This window comes from Cervus elaphus, chromosome 24, assembly GCF_910594005.1.
Source record: "Cervus elaphus chromosome 24, mCerEla1.1, whole genome shotgun sequence".
In the NCBI taxonomy this organism is placed as follows: domain Eukaryota; kingdom Metazoa; phylum Chordata; class Mammalia; order Artiodactyla; family Cervidae; genus Cervus; species Cervus elaphus.
In genome coordinates, this window is record NC_057838.1 from 22,283,981 (window position 1) to 22,307,702 (window position 23,722).

A 23,722-nucleotide genomic window follows, 5' to 3' on the forward strand; every position below is an offset into this window, starting at 1 on the left:
TAGTTAGGCGCATGGGCTTAGTTGCCCCATGGCATGTGGGATCTTCCTGGACCAGGGAATCGAACCCATGTTCCCTGCATTGGAAGGCGGATTCTTAACCACTGAACCACCAGGGAAGCTCTCCAAACCTGCTTTATATGATGTTCTTCCCAGCGAGGCCCCAAGTTGGGCTTCTCAATTTTCTTAAAGAAGGAACATACTTAGTCTTTTGGATGTCTCCAGGCACTCCTTTTACCTGTTTCTTTTCACCCACTCGGTGTAGGAAAGTGGCTAGGTGTTACCAACCGTAGTGTCTTTAAGGGCGGACGTTAGTAAGGTGAGTAAACTGGTCCAGCATTCTGACTCTCGGCTGCCTCTCCAGCTGGAATGGGAGCCTTCATCAGCATGCTTTGCGACAGAGCACTAGGAAGAGCTTGTGGTTGTTCTGACCACAAACAGCACTTACTGTTTGTGGTGAAGCACTTCCTGCCACAATTTAAGAAGACGCTTGAAGAATGGCGTGGCCTTGAGAAGGGTGAACATATTTGATTATGCGTTTTGACAGGTAGGAAGTGACTCTGCCCAATTTCTCTCGATGCCATAATTGCTGAGCATCATTTTTGAGCCTGGGAGATAGCCTGCAGAAAAACTAAACAAAATGTTAAAATCACCCACAGCAGCCTGCTGACTGTCCTGCCATGATGCTTTATACCCTGATAGTTAGTCTGTGTCATTCACGTGATTTACAATGCGGAGGTTATTCATTGCTGTAGTGTATCGTTTCGGTCAGCGAATGGTTATTTGGAGTGGCAAACAGAATTAATTAATCGTTAGTAAAGACACAGGATTTTCAAAGGAGAAGGTCAGTCAGTGTTGGCAAAACATGAAAGTCCTGGATTGTCGGAGCTGGAGGAATCGCCCAGCTCTCGTTTGTCACCTGAGAAACGGGTGTGATGAGTTACGTGCTCAGCCCAGAGCCACGGACAGCATCCATCTACGTGTGACCTGAGATTCCACTGGGAGAGAACTTGTGTTGGAAACGGCCTGTCCCTCGGAGCTAGAGGCACACTTAGGCAGATAGGTCAGACGGACTGAGGACCACAGTCCTTCCCAGGGGGACTTCTAGTTCAGTCTCCTTGCCCATGTGCATGTTGGTGTCCATTACCTGTTTTTCTTGTTGGCCTCTAGGTTGGCTCTTTAGAAATAAGACATCCGTAATGCTGTTTTATCTATCCAGTTCCATTCAACAATAACAATAGATTTATTAAGCATCGGCTATGTGCAGGAATTGTAACTGCATGGAGGGTATGGGGTCAGCACACTGGGAACCATGTAACAAAGGTAAGTAATAACATAGAAACAATCTCTTAAGAGGACTTGAATCAAAAGAAAGAAAAGTGACTCAAAATAAGCAGAGTCACATACATTAGCAAAATAATTTTTTAAAGGCCTTTTGAACTATTTTCAAATCAAGAGGTATTTTTTCATGTTTATTTTTCTCCCCCCAAAATGTTGGTATAAACTGACTGAACTAACCTCAACAGAGTCCATGAAAACCCAGTTTACATTTGGCCAAAAAAAAAAGGGGGGGGGGACAAATCTAGTATCAGATTTAGTTCAGATTCGATACTGTCTTTTGAAGTAGCAAATGTAGCTGCTCTCTGAAGCCATCACAAAGTTCTAATTTTGGTTGCAGCTGGTTACTGCAGCCAGTGAGAGAGATAACCTTTGATGAATTTGGCAAGTTGAATTTGAAGCATTTGGGAGCATGTGTTGAAGGATCCAGTATCCTTATCAGCTATTCTTGGAAGCGGGATAAAAGGAAAGCATATTTAAATAGGAAACATCAAAGCAACTATACTCCAGTCAAATTTTGTTTAAAAACAGGAACTTTTGGTAGTGATGGATATGTTCATGATTGTGGTGATGATTTTCAGCCTCATGTTAATAAAATTCTTATGAAGTCTAAAATATTTTATAAATGTCAAATTTCATCTCCATAAACTATAAATATATGCAGTTTGTTGCAATTTATACCATACCTACCTCAATAAAATTTTTTTAAGTGAAAAATAAATAAATAGGAAACATCTTCCAGAGTTTCAAAAGTTTGTGACAGAATACTTAGTTGTCCTCCATAAAGCAATCCTGTTTAAATATTTGAATGTTAGAAGAGCTCTTAGATCCAGTTTAACATCTGGACCCTAGCCTGTCAGGCTTCGCTGGTGGCTTAGTTGGTGAAGAATCTGTCTGCAACGCAGGAGACCCAGGTTCAATCCCTTAACCAGGAAGATCCCCTGGAGAAGGAAATGGCAACCCACTCCAGTATTCTTGCCTGGGAAATCGCATGGACTGAGGAGCCTAGAGGGCTACAGTCCATGGGGTTGCCAAAGAGTTGGACACAACTTAGCGACCAAGCCCCCACCACCACCATCTAGCTTGTCAGTCATATTCAGGGTGAGGAACCCAAGGCCAAGGGTGGTTACGTCACTTGCTCAGAGCCATGTAATTGAGTAAAAGTCATGAGCTGAAGTTCAGGTTTCCGTACAATGGGTCAGTGATCAGCACAGCCAACCTTGTTTCAGAGATAAGGGTGTTTCCTGCATCCAGATGTGAGGCCGTGGCTTCTTGGGTGGTCCTTACAGTCTGACTCCATCCCATTTTGATCTTGCCTTTCTCAGAGCCAAGCTGTTTTCTTTCCAGTCCAGTAGATTTACCCCTACAATACAAAACCCTCCTCTCTTTTTATTCCACTTTATTTTGGGCAATCATCTGTGTGGTGATCAGAGATTTCTTAGTTGCAGATAAATTAAAGGGTGTCAGATGTTTGAGAACAGCTACCCAGGCTTCGGTTGGGTTAATGCACTGATTTCAGCCCCGCGGCACAGGGTGTCGGCCGGAGCCTGGCTCAGCTGCTCTGCTGTAGAAGGGCGCTTCTGTAACAGAGCCTCGCATTAGATTACAATTATTTTTGCCTATAGCCAGCTGTTCCCCACAGATATTTTACTTTTTATGGAAGTGAGATAAAAAGGATTTTGTATTTTGAAAGATGGCTTTCTGAGGCATATCTTCAGCCTAAGCATTGAGTTTCTTTTTATTCATGGAACTTCAAGCTGTGTCTTGAAAAATGAGTAGAAGGTATATCATCTCCAGGATAAATCATGTTATTAGTGCGTGATGCTTTTTGGGGTGAACCCTGGGGGGTTACACTCTTGGCAGCAAGTGAATTTCTAACTTCAAATCACTTTTTGAGTTATAAACTAAAGCAACTTGAGTATTTTCTCTCTATATGCCAGACAGTGCGCTTAGGGGTATATTATCACTTAATCCTCACCTCAATCCTGTAAGATTGATGTTGTCAATTGAATCACCTCCTCCACTTTGCAGATGATGGAAATAGAGGCTTGGTAAGCAGAAGTAACTGCCCTAGGAGATGCAAAGGGTCTGAATCCCAACCCTGGGTCTTTACTGTAATATATACAGCCTCTTGTGATTTGACAGTTGTGCCTACAAAATAGAACAGTAATCATCTTTGCTTTCTCCCAAAGAAATGTTTTTAGTGGTCTTAGGATGAGGTGTTTGTATCCGCTGAGACATCATTAGGTGTGTAGGCCCAAGTATTAGATATCAAATAGTGGTTCTTTCACACCTAGGGAAAGCATTTGTAATCATCTATTTTTAAACTGCTCAGCTATGTCCTTCATCATGATCTTGTTAATAATGCCAGGCCGCTTAGGAGTTATCAGTCATGAAATTTCATCATACAAGCTTTCCAGGGTCCCTCACCTGCTGAAACACCAACTTTGCTTAATTAAAAATTTATTCTCCAAAGAAACAGCTCTATGTGTTTTTTAGTCAGTTAATAATGAAACTAATTATCATGGTCGGCTGCAGCTTTGGCTCCAGCTATTTAAATATGGGCATTTGTAGGCCTGTGTTCCCTGGCAGCATCAGGAAGGCACACTGTTAGCTAAGCAGATGTGTTTTGGGGAGGGTCTGCCCATTCCATTTCAGTTTAACACTTTTGGAGGACAGTGTCTGTGTCCGGCCTCAGCTGGGAGACAGAGCATTTGGTCTCCAGAAGCCTATCAGCTCAGCAGGGTGTTTTTACTTTAATGTGGCTGAGGTAAGATGGAGAATGTCCCACCCAAAATGAACTTACCAATTTAATAACAGGTTAGAAAGGATTTCCCTCAGGGCAAGCAACTTTAAAAAAAAAAATGGCTGGGGAATATTACTAAATGAGAAACATTTTCTTTTTTTTGACATTTTATTGAAGTATTGTTGATTTTCAGTGTTAATTTTTGCCGTGCCGCAGAGTGATTCAGTTATGCATGTATTCTTTCTCATATTCTTTTCCACTGGGGTTTATCCAGGATATTGAAAATATTATAGTTCCCTGTACGGCACAGTAGGACCTTATTGTTGATCCATTCTATATACTAGCTTGCTTCTTCTAATTGCAAACTCCCAGTCCATCCCTTCCCCACCTCCTCTTCCCCTTGGCAACCACAAGTCTGTTCTCTATGTCTGTGAGTCTGTTTCCTAGATACGTACATTTGCATCATATTTTAGATTCCACATATATGTGACATCATATGGTAATTGTCTTTCTGACTCACTTTGCTTAGTATGATATTCTGTAGGTGTAGGACCATCCATGTGGCCACAAATGGCATTATTTCATTCTTTTTAAGGCTGAGTAATATTCTAGTGTATATATGTACCATCTTCTTTATCCACTCATCTGTCGATGGACATTTAGGTTTCCATGTCTTGGCTATTGTGACAATGCTGCTGTGAATATAGGGGTACGTGTATCTTTTCGAATTACAGTTTCATCTGGGTATACGCAAGTGGCATTGCTGGGTCATATGGCAACTCTACTTTGAGGTTTTTGAGGAACCTCCATGCTGTTTTCCATGGTGACTGCACCAATTCACATGCCCACCAACAAAGTAGGCGGGAGGAGCATTCTTCTGTCGCAGTCTCTCTCTGATCGGTCAGAGATGCCTGAACTTGTCTGAGTGACAGTAAATTGTTCTTTATCAATGCAGATTTCTTCCTTGTGAATTCCTCAAGCCCTCTCTCCCTCTCTTCCACTCTTTTTTAATATTTAGGATATTGCTGGAAGAACGTGATGGGAACTGACTGATTTGAATCTTGTCATATCTGAATGGTAAAGAATGAGGGCTGCTCATCTTTGGCCACTAGATCTGGAGCTGGTCTTTTTATTGCCATGCTCTGAGGCATGCGGGTGGGGTCTTAGTTCCCAGTCCAGGGGTCAAACCTACGCCCCCTGCAGTGGAACCACGGTGTCTTCACCGTGGACTGCCAGGGAAGTCCCTAGATCAGGAGTTTTAAATTCTGGACTGGGCTTTTGGAGCTCCTGAAATCAGCAAAATTTTACACAAAGTATTTTTTTTCTTTATGTGCCAGGGTAAAACTGACCAGGAAAAAAAAAAAAAAACAGTTGAGAGACATTTCATTAAATTCTCAGTGTGATTCACGATCCTTAGTAACTCTTAAATGTCAGTGTCCTTGATCAATAACGCTTCCAGGGGCTGCCTATTGTTTTGCTGCCTCCCTTTCAAAGGTTAGTGAGGAAATGAAGCAGCAGTTCCCAAACTGGACATCAGGGCTTCTGGCAGTTCCTGCTGTTAAAAACAGCAAATATGTCCATTTGAAAAAGATTAATGCATCAAATCATCACAAGCATCCCCCCATCCCCACCCTCTCCACCAAGAAAGGAATTCAGCAGATGCACTCTGAGTGGGAGGCTCTTAAGAGAGATTAGATGAGAGGCTGCCGTGACTCAGTCACTCATTCTTCTTGGCACTGTTCTGAACCCAGTTATCTGCCAAATTGATGTAAATAGTTTCAATCTGAATTTATCCATTGTTTAGCTTATATGCATAACTGGAACAGGAAGAGAGGAAATAGCCAATGTTGCAATCCAAGATATGAGGAGCTCAAAAAGAGTGACATTTCTCTAAATTCACACCAATAAAAATCTTCCCTCAATTCCTAAAAATGTATACTTATGTGTACATTTGCATATGCATACAGTTGCAGACACACATGTATGTGTGTATATATATATGTGTGTGTAAATGTCATCTGATACATAGACCTATATATAGTAACTGCAAAATTTCTCATCTGAACCCATGCTCGTTCGAGAGTGAAAAGGAAGATTATTAATAATTACACTAGAGTAACTGGCATTAGTAAACATATGTTTGCTACATATGTCACCTTATACATAAATGCAATATTGGCTCAGTTATTTTGGAAAAAAAAAGTTTTAGAAATGAGGGAGTTAGATTTTAATCTTAATTTTGTGCCCCTCTGGACAATATGTAATAGATAAAAATAAAGATTAGAAGTAAATACATTCCAAAGTTTAAGAGAGGGAAATAATGATGTTTATATCCAATGGGGTTGTTTATTTTAAAAGAAAGCCTATCTATAATCTACAATGCGTTTTTTTGTGGATAAGGGCTCAGTGAGCAGCAGGAATCCTTTTTGTCTTAACTCATCAATTAGAAACAAAACACAAAAATTATCAAAACCAGTCAGTTGATTTATAATGTATAAGGTATAGCATTTCTAAACATTAAGTCAAAAAGCATTTAAAAAAATCTATCTTTAACACAATGCCTATTTTAGTCTCATTTGTTTCCCAAGCTCAACATTTTGAAAGATATTTATTCACAAATCATTATTTTTTTTCTCACATAATTAAACAGAAAGCAAATGAAACATCACTGTGTCATTTGTTAAACAGGAAAAAGCAAAATTGGTCCAGATAAATTATGAACATTGTTAAATATTGCACTTGAAAGAATACTGTACCACTGAAAAAATAAATAAATTAATTAATTAAAAAAAAAAAAAGAAAGAATACTGTAGTATAATCAATAACATGTTCAGCACCACAGGGGGCATGGGTGTGATCCCTGGTTGGGGAACTAAGACCCTGCATGCCAGAGGCATCAGTGAAAAAATAAACTATCTCTTAAAATAATAATATAGGGACTTCCCCAATGATCCAGTGGTTAAGAATCTGCCCTGCAATGCAGGGGACATGGGTTCAACCCCCGGTTGGGGAACTACGATTCCCACATGCAGCAGAAAAACGAAGCCCATACGTTAACACCAGGAGATCCCGAGTTACACAACTAAGACCCCACACAAGTAAATACATTTAATAAGTAAATAAAAAATAATGTATTCACTCAAAATATACCTTTCTTCCTAAAAATCACTTGCTTCATCATCTCGCCTAACAAACAGTACACAATGCTTAGTTTAGCGATACTCCTAAAGGGGAAGGTTCTCTGTCTTTCTGCAGGGATCTCAGGGGTTCCAGGCGCTGTGAACAACAATCATAGTCTGAGTTAAGACATGGACCCTGGGCAAGACAGGCGCCCAGGGGGAGCAGAGGTGGGAGCTGCCACTTGGCATTAATGTCTCATCTTTGATGTGATGAGAATCCCCTGAAAAAGGATGGAAAGGCACCTCCCTGAACCCAGGATTCCCCCTGTCATCTTCTGCTCTGAGACAGCTTTAGGTTAGGACACAAGACGGAGGGAAACCGGATCTGTTTCTTACATGGGAACAAAGGGAAGTCTCAGGTTTCTCTGTCGTTGCTACTAAATGTGGAGCACAGCTTCTAGACAAAGGACACAGGCCCCCTGGCTGTCTTCAAGTTACAGCCTAGAAATCGGTGCTCCGCCAGCGTGTGGAGTCCGGAACCCCCGGCCTTTGCGGATGACGCCCGCCTGGACCCGGGCTCCCGGGCTGTGATGAGCTCACCTCGCCCACTCGCTGCGCGGTGTCCTGAGTACTGTGCCTGCCTGCACATCCAGAGCTGCTCCTGTTGCTTTCCATCACACTTTCCACATAAACCCAGGTCAGAAAGGCACAGTCACTGCAGCACCCATGGTCACGCCCAGGTGGACTGCACTTAAGGACTGTGTCTTGGCTCGTAGGCAATTTGGGGTACGGAAGCCTGAACACTGTCAGCTAGATGAGGCCGTTCCAGGAATTGTTTTGGCATGTGGAGTCCTCCCTGGTGGTATCAAAACCCAGCTGGTTCTTCATGTAAGGTGCAATAGTGGGGGAGTGGAAACACTTTCGGTTACACAGCATCTTTTGGTGGAGACAGATGCCGACTATCATAGACACTGCTATGTGTGAGGACGTATGACTTATATCTACTTGGTCTTCATAAAAGCCCTGGGAATTGGAGATTAGTTGTTGTTTTTCAGTGGCTAAGTTATTTTCAACACTTTGTGACCCCATGTACTGCCACACACCAGGATTTCCTGTCTTTCACTATCTCTCGGAGTTTGCTCAAACTCGTATTCATCGAGTCGGTGACGCCATCCAACCATCTCATCTTTTGTTCTCCCCTTCTCCTCCTGCCTTCTAGCTTTCCCAGCATAGGGATCTTTTCCAATGACCTGGCTCTTCTTCACATCAGGTGACCAAAGTATTGGAGCTTCAGCTTCAGCATCAGTCCTTCCAATGAATATGCAAGGTTAATTTCCTTTAGGATTGACTGGTTTGATCTCCATGCTGTCCAAGGGACTCTCAAGTCTTTTCCAACACCACAATCCAAAAGCATCAGTTCTTCATCGCTCAGTCTTCTTTATGGTCCAATTCTCATATCTATACATGACTACTGGAATTAGTAGCACCCAGTTAATAGGCAAGCAAGACATAGCTCAAGAATAATAGAGCCAGTGTGTAGAAGATGTGGCAGTCAGCCTCTTGTCTGTCTGATTACGGAGCCTGTGATTTTTCTATTAGGAAACACAAACTCAGATTTAACACCAGCAGGCTAATTTGAAGTCTTATTGAAGTATTCTTTCATACCATTTCATCTTGCTAATAATTCCTTTAAATATTTGAGATAATTATGGTGAAATGTATTAAACTGTAGACCAATTTATAGCAGAGCATTTTCTAACCCAAATGTGCTTGGGAATTCAAGGCTCAGTTAGGGTCACTGTGGAAATAATAAACTAGACCCTATTTTTCTTTCTTTCATTTTCTCCTAAAATATCCTTTGCCCATCGTGATCCATTTGATCTCAGCCATCTGGTGGTGCAGCCGGCAAAGGAAAATGTCAAATTCAACAAAATGAGTCGTACTGCTGGAGCTGAATCATAATTTAACTTTTTTTTCCCCTCTGCCCTACAGGATATTTAAACAGTAATATTACTTAATAATACTTCCTAAGTTATTATCAATTCCCTACAAAACATTGCCATTTCCTCAAAATGGAAAGGCAAGCACTAGGGCCAAGAGTCAAATATTCTGCCCTAATAGCCAATGACATCTAAATTCACGAGTTAACATTTACTTAATTGCTGAGGCAGTCATGCTAAGTGCACAGTCTGACACATTATCAGGTGTTTTTTAAAAAAAGATAATTTCTGAGGGGGAAAAAAAAAACAGATCTATAAAACCAAGAGACACGACTCTGCTAACATCATTATCCGACTCTCATTTTTAAAATCTTTGTTTGATCAGGTTGGCAGGCTGGTGAGGGGAATACTGCTTGATATAAGGGTGTGTTCTGTGTAATTTTTGAAGGGAAGGTGGGGGCAGGATTCTGCTTGCTTCTCCTCTTGTCACATAGCCATTCTTCATCCTTCTCTTCTGACTCCACAAACTGCATCTCTCAGCATCCTTTGTCCTGTGGCTTCCAGGTGGGTTTTGTCCATGGAAGGCGTCAGCAGCAGGAGGGCAAAGGAAGAGAGATCAGAATCTCTTCAGCCTTGCCTCCCTCCCTGTGCAGACAGCTCCCCAGGCGGCCCCAAGGGCTGCTAGGAACACTGGCTCCACCCCGACACCTGCACGCTGAGGGGAGAAAACAGTTCTTTCTGTGGTTAGGCTCTGGGTGTCTCCCTCTCCTGTCTTCTTTTTTACTGGCTGCACCAAGTCTTTATTTGCAGAACGTGGGTTCTAGTTCCCTAACCAGGGATTAAACCCAGGCCTTCTGCATTGGGAGCATGGAGTCTTAGCCACTGGACCACCAGGGAAGTCCATCCTGGTGTCTTAACTTGCCTACTAGTTTGGCAATGCTCTCTTTATTAATATCTCTTCAGGTGAATCACTGCAGTGGAATTCTGTTGCCCACCAGGATCCTGAGTTGGGGGTGGGGGTTGAGAGATTAGTAGAAGACCCCTGACTTAGTTTTGGCCCCTGTGGGCTATGTGTCCCTAAACAATCCAGGGATTCCTTGTGCTTTACTTTCATCTTCTGTAAAGTGAGTCATAATGGTACTGCTCCTCAAGTGCTTAACTCAGTCATGTACAAGCCGTAAGGGTTATTATAAATAAGCTTGGAGGAAGAAAGGGGAATGAATGCTCGTTCTCCGGGTTTGAGTTCATGCAAACATGGCCTATACTTACTCAGCATATGACCTCCTGAGAACGTTGCCTGTTGATAAAAACTGCTCCTGTGTGTGTGTTTAGGCGCCAAGCTGTGTCCAACTCTTTGCGACCCCATAGACCACAGCATGCCAGGCACACTGTCTCCCAGAGTTTGTTCCATTGAAGCACTCATATCTATGTCTAAACATCAGGATGCAGTCGGGCTGAGAGTTTCCAAAGAGATGGTTTGATTCCTGTCTTTTACAAATCATGATATGTTCCTTGAATCTCCAGATTTTTCTTTTCTTCCTCCATAATGCCCTACTGTGGGTTGTCTTAGAAAAGTCTGTTGGTAGCTACTGGAAACAAGCTTGGTGAGCCCCAGGTCACATACACAAGGTGTATTCTCCAAGCGCTTGGTAATGACATGGTAATAGCAACAGAGCCAGCATTTGTGTGTCAAAAATACACCTGGCAGCCCGGTCTGTCATATTTGGAGGAAGCACTATAGCATATATATGCCAGCAAGGGGACTGACAGCAGAGTGAGATTTAACCCCCAGCTCATGAGAAATTCCGTGTGCAATCCTGTGCCTTCTTCGCCCTCAGCACCCCCAGCTTCCATCGTCCTGAGCTGGCTGGGCCAGGAGGACTCCAGATCCATTGTTCCCACTCAAGTTGAACGATTTCAGACTTGCAGTGGGGAGGAGAGAGGGCAGGGCAAGAGAGGATTTTTTTTTTTTTATGTGTACCATTTTTAAAGTCTTTTTTTTTTTATTTTACTTTCTTGCAGCTTCTTTCGTTTGGGCTGCATCAGGCCTAGCTGCATCGCGCGGGATCTTCGTGGTGCCCTGACCCTGGTTGTGTCACGTGGGCCCCAGAGCACACGCGTTCAGTAGTTGTGATGCAGGGCCTTAGTTTCTCGGAGGCAGGTGGGGGTCTCAGTTCCCAGACAAGGGATCAATCCCGCGTCCCCTGCAGTGCAAGGCGGATTCTTAACCACGGGGACCAGAGGAGTCCCCGTTTTTTGAAGTCCTGATTGAATTTGTTATAACATTGCTTCTGTTTTCTGTTTTGGTGGTTTGGCTGCAAGGCATGTGGGATCTTAGGTCCCTAAGTAGGGAGGGAACCTGTACCCCCGACATTGGAAGGTGAAGTCTTAACCACTGGACCACCAGGGAAGGCCCTGAGAAGAGATTTAGAAAAGCAAGGAGTCCCAGACATGTGCTCTAGGAGGGCAAGTAGGTGAGCGCTGGGTTTCTCGTTGGCTTTTTTTTTACCAAGCCCAGTGATGATCAAGACATACAAGCAAGCCCACAGTTACGTCCCAAAGACGCGGGGCTTCAGAAATCTAATTTGTTTTCCCAGATGCCTGGCCGAGCGCTAGCAGACCGGTTTGCACATACCAGACAGTGTCTGGGGGGGTTTTCTGCCCTTCCCACTCCCTTTTTCAGCTCCTTTCCACATCTCCTCCTTATAGAGGCCTCTCCCTGCACCTGTCCCAACACTATCAGGTGAAAGTGAAAGCTGTGGTGTGCCCACTTGACTTGCTGCTGAAAGGAACTTTTTCCAGAGGCAGAAGGGACAAGAAAAAACAGTTGGCGTCTGGTCAGCTTTGTCTTTATTCTGCTGTGATGGTGATCAGTTGCTTTTCTTTGGCCATCCCTCAAGCATGGGCAGGGCTGCGGCGTTCTGTTCTGAGTACATTGCTGCTTCCCCGCCGCCCGCCACACTGTGTGACATGCAGAACCTAATTCCTTGATCAGGGGTCAAGCCCAGACTCCCTGCATGGGAAGGTGAAGTCTTAACCATTAAGTCTTAATCACTGGGCAACCAGGGAATTCCTGCTTCCTCATTGTTTTTCCCCAGGTCTCTGTTTGTGGGCTTATTTTCTGTCCTGTGGCATTGTAAGATTCCTCTAGGGTGAATACAGTGAGGGTGGTTTTTCATCAATATCATTGATAAATGTTCTTGAGTCACTGAATGCAGAATACCAAGCTAGACCCAGATGTATAAGAAACATTTCCTTTTCCAGAGGATGAGCAGGGGCAGGGAGGTCACATCTCAGTCACAGCCGGGTGCTCGGTCTCTTGGATGTTTCTTACAAGAGGGATCTTGGTCTACCTAAAACCCCTTGAGAAAAGGATGGTCCCAGATTTACAGGTAAGGAAAATGAAGTCAGAGAGGAGAGATGCCCCCCCCCGCCCCCTCCCCCGCACAAGGAGTGATGTATCAGATCCCATCAGCTACAATATGAAACGAAAAGTAAGAGGCTTAAACGGTAAGAATTCAAGGCAGAAGTATTCATTGAAAGGGCTTCTCTGGTGGCTCAGCGCTAAAGAATCCACCTGCCGAAGCAGGAGACCCAGGTTTGATCCCTGGTTCGGGAAGATCCCCTGGAGAAGGAAATGGCAACCCACTCCAGTAGTATTGCCTGGGAAATCCCATGGACTGAGGAACCTGGTAACTACTGTCCATGGAGTCATAAAAGAGCTGGACACAACTTAATGACTGAATTCATTGAAAACCAAGGTCCAGCAGTGATCTTCAAAGTGTGGTCCCCAGACCAGCAGCATCAGCAGCCCCCTGGGAACTTGTCAAGACAGCACTTCCCAAGGCCCCACCTAAACCTGCTGAATTAAAACCTCTGGAGGTTGGAGCCTAAGAATCTGTGTTTTAACTTGGTCATTTTAACCAAGTGATTCCAGAGACAGGAGAATGTTGAGAACCATTGTCAGGGGAAGCAGGGCAGGGACGCAGGCACTTGGAGATGGAGATGTGATGAGGAGGCAGGACTGAGTGGCAAACTGTGAGAATTCAAAGCGTTGAGAAGGGCTGCAAGGTGGGCCTGGCTTAGTACACTCAGCGCAACCTGGTGTGCTGCCAGAGACAGCCTGTGAGGCGCACCTGGTTCTCTTAGACCCGGGCTGTTGGCATCATCTCCTTACAGTGAATTCAGCAGGCCGCAAAGGTGTGACCATCAGTACAGCTCCTGCTCTGTTTGGGTGCTTATAAGCTTCCCTGGTGGATCAGATGGTAAAGAATATGCCTGCAATGCAGGAGACCTGGGTTCAATCCCTGAGTTGGGATGATCCCCTGGAGGAGGGCATGGCAACCCACTGCAGTATTGTTGCCTGGAGAATCCTGATGGACAGAGAAGCCTGGCGGCCTACAGTCCTTGGGGTTGCAGAGAGTTGGACACAACTGAGCGACTCAGCACAGCACAAAGAATCTGACCACGGTGAAACGCTAGCAGGCCTCGGGCGGAAGACCATTCCTCCTTCATGTTTATTTTTACTTTAATTATTGTGAAATGGGATTTAAGTGTGGACCATATCCTGCAGCTCCAGCTAAGAAGATAAGCACATTTATATTTGCATGGACAAGCCTATAGATTTCTAATTGTTGTCTTGATTAGATAAAAGCAATACTTTTAAATAACAGTTCCCCGCATGGTGAGATTAAAGACTGTTCTTATTGCTGTTAACAAGGATAATCATGGGTTGATTAGGTAGATGAACAGAAACAATCTCATTCTTGTTGCTTGGACTTGTGACACCATCTCTTGCCCAGCGGCTTCACTTTGGGGCCATCTGTTGGAAAACTGATAGAAACACAGAGGATTCAAAATTAATGTTCCCTGAACCCTATGATGAGAATTTCTTTACAAATGTTTATCCCCGGATTTTCTCCTTAGAAGACATTAGTTATGGGTAGAAAACCATTTATACCAGGTTCAGTTGTGGGATTTTTGTTTTTGAGCTACCCGTTATATAATTTAGAATCAATCACTCTTTTGTTGTAATAAAATGTAAGCAAGTTGACCTTTAAACTTTTTTGGCATCTCGAAATTGAAAATGGACTGATGTTGTCTACCCTAGAGCTCAAGGAAAAATCAGGAGGAACTAAATCCCACATCATTAGAGCCTGGCCTTCTGCATATATAGGTTCAGAGGATGTGTATCCATGATGTGCCAGAAAACATCATGCTGGTACTTCTTTCAGTTTCTTCAAAGCCAGTGTACATGCCGGTGGACACCCACTGGACACAGTGTACTGTATACCCAGTGTCCTGTGCAGTCTGGCCCGGTGTCCAGTATGTGGTCCAGTCCAGTGTCCTGTGTGGTCTGGTCCGGTGTCCAGTATGCAGTCCAGTCCAGTGTATGCTGTGCAGTCCAGCGTACAGTCTGTTGTACACCACAAGGTACAGGCCAGTGTCCAGTATGTGGTACAGTGTACAGTCTACCAGGCAGTCTGATGCGCAGCCCAGGCCCGTGTACATCATCAGGTACAGGCCAGTGTCCAGTATACGGTACAGTACAGTGTACAGTCTACCAGACAGTCTGGTGCGCAGCCCAGGCCCATGTACATCATCAGGTGCAGTCCAGTATACTCCACAGTACAGTGTACAGTCTACCAGACAGTCTGGTGCACAGCCCAGGCCCGTGTACATCATCAGGTGCAGTCCAGTGTCCAGTATACTCCACAGTACAGTGTATAGTCCAGTCCAGTGTAAATGGACACATCTGGTACACAGCTGGTCAGATGCACATCTGGCGCACAGCTAGACATATTTGGCACACATCTGGCACACATCTGGCACTCTGGTATATGGTCAAATGCACAGCTGGACACATCTGGACAGCTGGCATAGTCAAATGCACATATAGACACATCCAGTGTCCAGTCCAGTGTCCAGCCCAGTCCAGTATACACCAGTGTATATCTAGCATACAGTCCAGTATACACCCCAGTGTACAGTCCAGTGTACACCAGTGTATATCTAGCATACAGTCCAGTATACACCCCAGTGTACAGTCCAGTATACACCAGTGTATCTCTAGTATAAGTCCAGTATACACTCCAGTATACACCAGTGTACAGCCAGTGTACGTCCAGTATACACTCCAATGTATATCCAGTGTCTGTCCAGTGTCTCTGCGCCTGTCTCCTCCATGTCCATAAAAATCCTATGAATAGCTCTTAGAGTCATTGTTACAAAAAAGAGCAAAGTATAGTCAGCAGGTTCAAAGGAAGGATAAAAGAGGCAAAACCTAAGTAAACTGAAAATCAGATTGACACTGAATTCAGATCAGTGGGGTACCAGAGCTCTCTTGTTTTGGCCTACACGAGCAACATTCAAAACATCAGGAGTTTTGCCAGCTGATTGTTACGCCCTTTGTAGCCTGAAATTGGTGGGGATAGTTACCTCAGGCAAATCAGTGAGCACTACAAATCAGGGCTTTTTGTTTATCAGAGTCTGGGTTCCAGTGGACAACTGACATCTACATTTATGGTACAGTCAGTCCAAGCTAGTGTCCGTCCAACATGCAGCATCACTAAAACTCCTGGCTGCCAGTATCTGGCCCTGGTGTGCGCCTTCTCTCTCAGCCTCCATCTCTGCCTTAGTATCTGTCTTTATTGTCTCTGGCCTGGATGACTGCTCTTGCCTCCCAGCAGACTCTACCACTGGAACAGTATTACTGCTAAATCTACCACTAGAGGGACTTCCCTGGCAGTCCAGTGGCTAAGACTCTGCACTCCCACTGCAGGAGGCATCGGTTCGATCCCTGGTCGAGGAGCTGAGATCCCAGATGCTGGGACCTACCACTAGAATAAAGTTTAGGTAAGAACCCGGCCAGTCTGCAACTGAAGACTATTGGGAAAAATAATATTTAATGCTTTCTTCTATAAACAGGTTACTTTTGATTAACTATAAAGCAAGTGGGTTTTTTCTCTCTGTTTTGATGTAGGGTTCTACAGATTGAATCTATGACCATAGAACTTATTTTCAGAATAGTGGGCCGGGGCTAGCTTACAACCTGTAACTATGTGACAGTGATGGTAATAGAATCACCGTGGGGTTGACCCCATGACTTCTGACCTCATGATCGTCCTGTTCTAGCCAACTGATCGAAAGCAATTTGTCAATGGGAACACCCCCAGAGGGAATGCTCCCACGGGCCATGATTAAACCCACCTCTGTCTTCGCTCTACCCTGAGTTTAGTCTGTGGAGAGAACTCCTCTAAGCTGCCTCAGCACCAATTTGCTGTCACCCAGCCTGGTGTAAGCATGTCCATAATTAACACTGGGAGACGTGCAGAAATGCAAGAATGCCACATTTTCTAAGCCACGCAGCCTCATTAAGAAAGTAAAACGTTTGTGAATCTCCTGTAGGTTTTCTCCCTCTGGGTTGTGGAGGCTCTCTGGCTGTCAGCACAGCACACTGGGCCAGGAAAGTTCAGAGAATTACTTCAATAATATGACAGCCTCGTCCGTTTAAAATGGAATTCAATGCCAGCTTCCCTTAGAGGCATTCATTGAAATTCTGTGCATGAGCTGTTCCTGTAGTCACTTAACAATGTCTCTCATGTTTGCCCTGATTTGGGGAAAAAAAAAAGAAAGAAAACTAGCTTTGTAGTTGCGATAACGTGGATCCGGATGGTCTAATTACAATGAAGAGGCCCCGGGCTTGCAGTAATAGGATGGTTCATCTGATGTGTACGGACGGCCACGGGAAAATGACCCATGTGTGGGCATTCTCGGGGGACACTAAAGAGGCTTTTAAGAATTACACTCTGTGCAGCAAGCAAGCTAATGAGCAAAAGAGAAAGTAGGAAGGAAAACCACTGCTTCAGGAAGCGTAGCTCCACTTACGGCTGGTGACAGCATTCCCCAAGTTCATTAGGGTGGACTGGGCTTCCCTGGGATGGGTGTGGCCTCCCGCGCTCATTCTGCATCTTGTTCCTAAAGAATGAAAACCCCTGAATAATAAATAGCGAGGAAGAGAAAGCGGACAGAGACCGAGATGGCCGGTAAATCAGATGAAGGCAGACACTTACACAAAGATGAAAGAAGTCAAAATGAACTTCAGCAGCCAAAAAAAAAAAAAAGGCAGTTTTTTTATACCCCTCTTTTTTCATTTTTTGGCCAGTTTCATGATATTTTACTTCATATATAAGAACAGTATCTTCTTATGATGTCCAGGGAAGATATTTTTATCCTGTATCTTAATCTTTGGACATGTTTGGAAAAAAAATGTCTTCAGATCCAGTCTATACTGGTTTTCTTCTTTTAAAAGTTCTACATGGGGTTTTAGGGCACATAAATTGGCAATTTGACATAAAGGCAAAATGCTTCAAAAGATACACGCCTTGCTTTTCAAAGGTGACCCCCCTTAACCTACGCAGTCACATCATGGAGTCATCACCTGGGAGGAGAAGCAAGACAGTGTCTTCAAAGGCCAGGGAAATCAAGAGGACCGTGTGTCCCCGGACCCCGAGTGCCAGTGGGACTGTCAGGGGCACCTTCCACTCTACCTGAGGTGGGCACCGGGCCTCCAGTACCCCAGACCTACTCCTCTGAAGCATAAGGAGGTGGTCCTCTTTCAGGAAACCATAGCAATATCATGATCCCATAGGATACATCTGTTCTCCCTACTCATGGCTAGCCACCTTGAACATCAAGGTAGTTTAGATAGATGAAGCCAGAAAGGCCCCCTGTCTTAAAAAGTGCCCTTCTAATGAAAGAAAACTTGGGAACAAATCCATAGTGTTCATAGGAGACCCAGGTTCAATCCCTGGGCTGGGAAGATCTCCTAGAGAAGGGAAAGGCTACCCACTCCAGTATTCTTGCCTGGAGAATTCCATGGACAGAGGAGCCTGGTGGAGTATGGGGTCACAAAGAGTTGGACAGGACTGAGCGACTAACACTTTGCATCTGACATCCTAGAGTTTCTGTGTATCTTCTCTTACCAACTTCCAAATACTATAGATACTTTTTATTTCCAAAGGTCACATGGCTTTCTGAGCCACAGCTAGCTGCCTGATACAGTCAAGCAACAGAACTAGTATTATATTTAATGAGCAAATAAGGTTTTTTTAAATGCATTTTTTCTTTTTTTTTCCTAAAATATTTATTTGGCTGTGCCGGGTCTTAGTTGTGGCATGTGGGATTTAATTCCCTGACCAGGGGTTGAATCCTAGCCCCCTGCACTGGGAGTGGGGAGTCTTAGCCACTGGACCACCAGGGAAGTCCCAAGTTATTTTTATCTTATAGTTTGAGAGCATTTTGGAAAAACAATCCAGAGTAAATGTACAGAATCTTTGAAGATTGTGAGGAGAGGCATTTTTGAAATGGACCTAGTAATTGAAAACTGTAGTTTCCACTGATTAGGAACTAATGAAGTAAATGAAGGGACTAGAATCCATTTGACTCACCCCCACCCAGCTCCAACCTGACCACCTGTCTGGTATCCTGTTATCTGAGTGACCAACCTTTAAATCATTATTGAGTGGTCTGAGTGATTTTGTCAGGGCACTTATGCTTTACCTTTGATTTTTCTTTCTTTGATACCAGCAAGACAGTGTTCAACAGACTGTGGATCATAACTCTCATCCTCTTAATGGTTTTAACTATTGAGAAAATAATGAATACAATGAATGGCCATTGAGTAGCTGCCACGCTAAGGAAATTATGTTAATATATGAGAGTTGGAAGAATGTGTAATAAATAGTACTACAGTTTAGGGAGGAAAAACAGGGATGCCCAAGCCAGTAAACCTCAACCTAAATTCTAGCTTTCCCTCCTACTAGCACTCTGACCCTGACAAATGTCTGGGTCATAGTTGTGTCTTTTGTAAAAAGGAGTTTAATAGCATTGACTACCTCCCAGGATTGTTGTGACAATAAAGTGTAAGTGCTTAATTTACTGCCTGGATCAGAGTAAGTGATCAAACCAATATAGCTAATTAGCCAATTATGATGGAGAATCTGTAAGAAAGAAGAAAAAGTAAAAGAATCGATAGGAAACCAACAAACAGAACCAGGCAGATATTATTAATAGAAAGTAGTATGTGGAATGCATGAACTATAAAAATTTAGCAAAGGGACAAGCCAGTCCTGGATAAGCATTTTTCTTTTTCATATTCTTCATCAGCTATGTCACAACTGAACTACTGTAATTCCATCTACATGTAATTCCATGTACAGAGAACAGAATTTGAATTCAGAACCAGCTACCCTGGTTCCTTAGAAGCCTGTGTGTGTTGGTTCACCCAAGAGAAGTCATATTTTCTATTAAGGAGATTATTAACTTTAATCATTTGAAAAGACATTGTACCATATTAAGAATACTTAAGAAACCCAATAGGAAAATTGCAATAGGAAAATTGCACTGCTTAGGTGGCTTGGGGAGGTGTTGAGAACTGCATAGCTTCTTACTTTGTAGATGCTAAGTTGGCCAAAAAGTTCATTCTGTAAGGAGGTACAGAAAAACTCGAATGAACTTTCTGGCCAACCCAATATCTGCCCAATATTTGTAGTTAAGATACATCCTATTCACCTTCAACCTTCATAACCAACAACAGCCAGGGAATCAAACACCTAAAACCACAGGTCATGACTTTGTCATTCGTTCATTTCCAAAATGTTGGCTCCATAACAATGTATTTACCAATAAGAGTTAAAATAACATCCGTATCAATCATGCAATTTTAAATTCCTAAATTGTAATTCCAATTTACATTCTGATTTTTCATAAATATGCTACATCAAGCGAACTGTTTCCTTGACAGAATATTAATGAATTACCCTCGGACTACAAAGAGTATTCAATAACTGCCATATTTTAGTCAAAACAATGTTAAATTTCAGATCTGTAAGATCCAGACATTTTACATGTTATACCTCCTCAATCTTAGCAGAGGGGTATTCTTTTACTGGTCAGGAGGCATTTGTCCACTCCTGACCTTTTTACCTTCAGAAAATAAATGACGCATGTGACATGAAAATTGAATTAACCTCAACTGAAAAAGGAATAATACAAATAGCTAATGTCTTTACGATCGCCCTAGCAAGCCTCCAGGGCAGCTACCGTTGCTGTTTCTGTTTTGTACGATGCATTCTATCTGGCTAATCCTCAATAAATATGAAAAACAGATCATTTCACGGCTAAGAACTGACAAACGGGAACAGGCTTCTCATTTGAGTAGACGAGATAAGCAGGCTGCCACCAGCCAGCTCCACCATCTTTGCCTTCGGGCAAGTGGTGTCCCAGGCAGACCCTGTTAGTTCACACTGAGGTCACTGCGATCACATTTCTGTTTGTCTATTCCTAGACCGGAGCTCAAATTCACATTCCACACAGCCTCCTGTCTCAAGGACCGTTCTGCCGCCTACCTTCTGTAGCATCACTTAAAGCAGTGGGGCCCTCTGATTAAAACCATTCCAGGTGTGAATTTCTTGCCTGGAGAGTGAACTGAGAAATGAATGGGGTTCATGAATATAAATTGGACTTTCCTTAACTTTTCATTTAGAAATTGTATGGCGTGATTTGCTCCCCACATAAATCTTTATTTGCCTTAAGTGTGTTGACTGTGGGAATCCTGGGGCAGGGCTGGTAGCCCATTGCTATGCATGACTGGGTGTTAAAGTTCACAAATCAGGCAGCAGCAGCTTGGGGAGGGCAACACCACGGCAGTGTCCCCACACCCGTGGGCTCAGGGGAGATGAATTGCATCCCCCCAACCCCACCCCGGGCCTGCACCTTTATTGGGAGGAGGCCGCCCAACCTCCTCACTCTTATTCTCTCCTTGAATATTATCTGATAGCTACTTCGTCTTCCTACCAAGACATTCTGTTTTCTGTATGTCTTAGCAGCTCTATTATCATCAGACTGATTTTTCCCTTCACCCCAATTTTGGTTTATAGAGCTGATGCAATAAATGAATCTTTCATAGGCCATCTCGATTTATTTTTGAATAGACACTGTGAAACAGAGTCATTCTGAAGATGACTCGGGAAAGGCTGGAAGGATTCAGTAAGCAAGTGCATCCCCGTTAGGTGTGAGGCCACCCGGCCTCTCCTGCCCTTTCTCCTCCCCTTCCTCCCGCCTTCTATTTCCATCATAGCCATGTGTATCCTCAGTAGTACCCCTGAGACCAACGGGGCTTCACCCTAAGATCCAAGTATAAATCAGATTTTTTTTTTAAAGACATTTCTCTCATTTTCAACCTGTACTTTGACTCTTCAGCCAGAAATAAGCACCATTACACAGACCTGAAAGTTCACATTGCTTGCTCTTTGCTATAGAAATAGGACATGGTAAGGAAGGCTGTGACCATGAATTTTCTACAGTCATGCCAAGTTTGTTTTTTTTTTTTTAACATATATAACAACAATCCTTGCTACAGTGAATTTGATATGGCTAGTAGTAATATCCTAGTAATAATAAAACAGCAACAGAATTTTTTTTTTTTCAGGGCCAATGGGTATAAGAATAAAAGGGGGAAATCCTAGAGAACAAATTTTGGCAATGAATGTTAAAAGAAATTTCTCCCTGCATATGAGGCATTTTGGGAGGTAGGGAGGACCATGACGTGGCCTTAAGTCACATTTCTTGTTCCCAAGTCTGATGATTTTTCCATATTGTATAAACTTCAAACACTTTGCCATATTTATAAACCCTCTGGGCTGAGGTTATTGAGATCCAGTAGACCTGCAAAGCACATGTAAGGGAGGCTTTGACTGTGTTCCCATGAACTCAGAATAACTGGAGGAAAGGTGGTCACGACCCTTAATTACATTCTTAGTATGTGGTGTCTATACTAGAATTTAAAATAACCTAGTAAGTAAAACCACTATTAAAATGGAGTAAGGAGAGTGATGTGAACATTTTAAAAAATGGGACACATAAAAGAAGGTCAGAGGATGATTTCCAGATTACGCCCTGGCTCCACTCACTGATGGGCAGGCACCGCCCAGGCCTCCTGACCCGGCTCGTCCCCGAGTTTGCTCTCTCGAGTGTCCATGACTTCACTTCATTTTCATCTCATTTGATGAATAGAGCTGATCTCTTAACTTGGTGACTGTTTGCAAGATACACTTCCCCAGTATTTCTAAGGTGAATGAAAACATTTTTTGCCAAACAGGATTGCCAAGTGTTATCTATTGTAAAGACACTAATGTAATTTCATCCTTTCTCAATTAAAACTCTCAAATACACTCAAAAGAAAGGCTATTTATAAACAATGGGCACTGATTAGGAATTCTTTACCCTTCCTTTCAATTTTTTAAATCTGATTGTAAAACTTAGTGTTCGCGTCAAGAAAATGTAAAGCCTCTCTCCCAGAGAACTGTGTTAAGACAGCAATTGGCCTGGTTTCAGTACGCTTCATAACAGGAGCTCTGAAAGGACCTTAGTTTACAGCATGAAGTGAAGCTGTTTTCTTTCTCTGTCACCCTGCCATCTTCACCAACATCATAACTTTCTTTCCAATATTTAGAATAGTTGACAGCCTTGCTTTAAGAATGCATTTTAAACCACATCTTGTAGTAGGGGTTAAAATAATTAGAATAAATTCTGGTCCCTTTAGAAAGAAAAGAAACCCACCAGCTGGCCTGCCTGGAAGGACACCAGCAGATACACTCTTTAAATTTTGTATTCTGTATAATCTGTGATACATACATGGTCTTTTATGGGAGTATTTTGCCAGAACGTTCTCTTGGGGGCTAGTAGTGGAACAGAATAAAGTGTGACATACCTGTGGTTGTTGCCTTTGTCTGAGTCAGCGAATATCGAATTAGGTGGAGTTGTGAGTCTTCTTGAGCATGGAAAATAGAATGTGTCCCAAGTTAACAGGCTGTATGGTGATCTCTGTGAAGTGAGGTAGTGCAGGAAAGTCAGAGGGTAAGAAAATGAGTCAATATTAAATTGAAAAACTTGATAATTTGTGACTTGTCCAAGAATCATTGAAACCAAAGCAAAAGACAGATCTGAAAGGTATAATTTGCAGCAGTCAACCCGCATGAATAGAGGTTCCCATCTTTGTGTCATGAAGAATGTACCACTACCACAACACTAACCCTTGGGTGGAGATACCAGTGAATTTTTTGGAGTCATGCCCTCATCCACTCTTGAGAAGCATAATGTGCCTAGTTAGGAAATAAGCATTCCTAACACGGACAGCGAAAGGTCTTCAGGTTGGCTGGTGAAGTTCTCTTACCCCATGCAATTTCATCTTCGTTCTCCTCGGTACAACCGGTTCAAAAGATGTTTCCTCTTCGCAGGTTACCAGCCAGTCTTGTCTGGTCAGCAGGGGTTCCAAGGCCTCGTGGGGGTGCAGCAGCCACCTCAGAGTCAGGGCGTGATGAGCAGCCAGCAGGGAGCTCCAGTGCAGAGCGTGATGGTCTCCTACCCAGCCGTGTCCAATTATCAGGTGCGTGTCTGGAGCTTGGGAAACAGTGCTTTGAAAAGCAGAACTTGCAAAGCACAGGCTGTGGGTGTGTCCCTGTCTCAGATGGGTGGTAGGTGGCAGGGGGTGCTAGGTGCAGTTGTGTTGGTGGTTGATGTTG

General features: G+C 43.4%; 1 protein-coding gene across 26 annotated transcripts in view; it reads left to right on the forward strand.

Annotated features, from left to right (window-relative positions):
• The window catches only part of ARPP21 (cAMP regulated phosphoprotein 21), a 160,588-nt gene that overhangs the window by 135,059 nt on the left and 1,807 nt on the right, over positions 1–23,722 (forward strand). For all 26 annotated transcript variants that reach the window (XM_043886341.1, XM_043886339.1, XM_043886355.1 and 23 more), the window contains one exon: positions 23,438–23,586. In XM_043886341.1, coding sequence (XP_043742276.1) covers positions 23,438–23,586 — 149 coding nt within the window. The remainder of the gene's footprint in view (positions 1–23,437; positions 23,587–23,722) is intronic.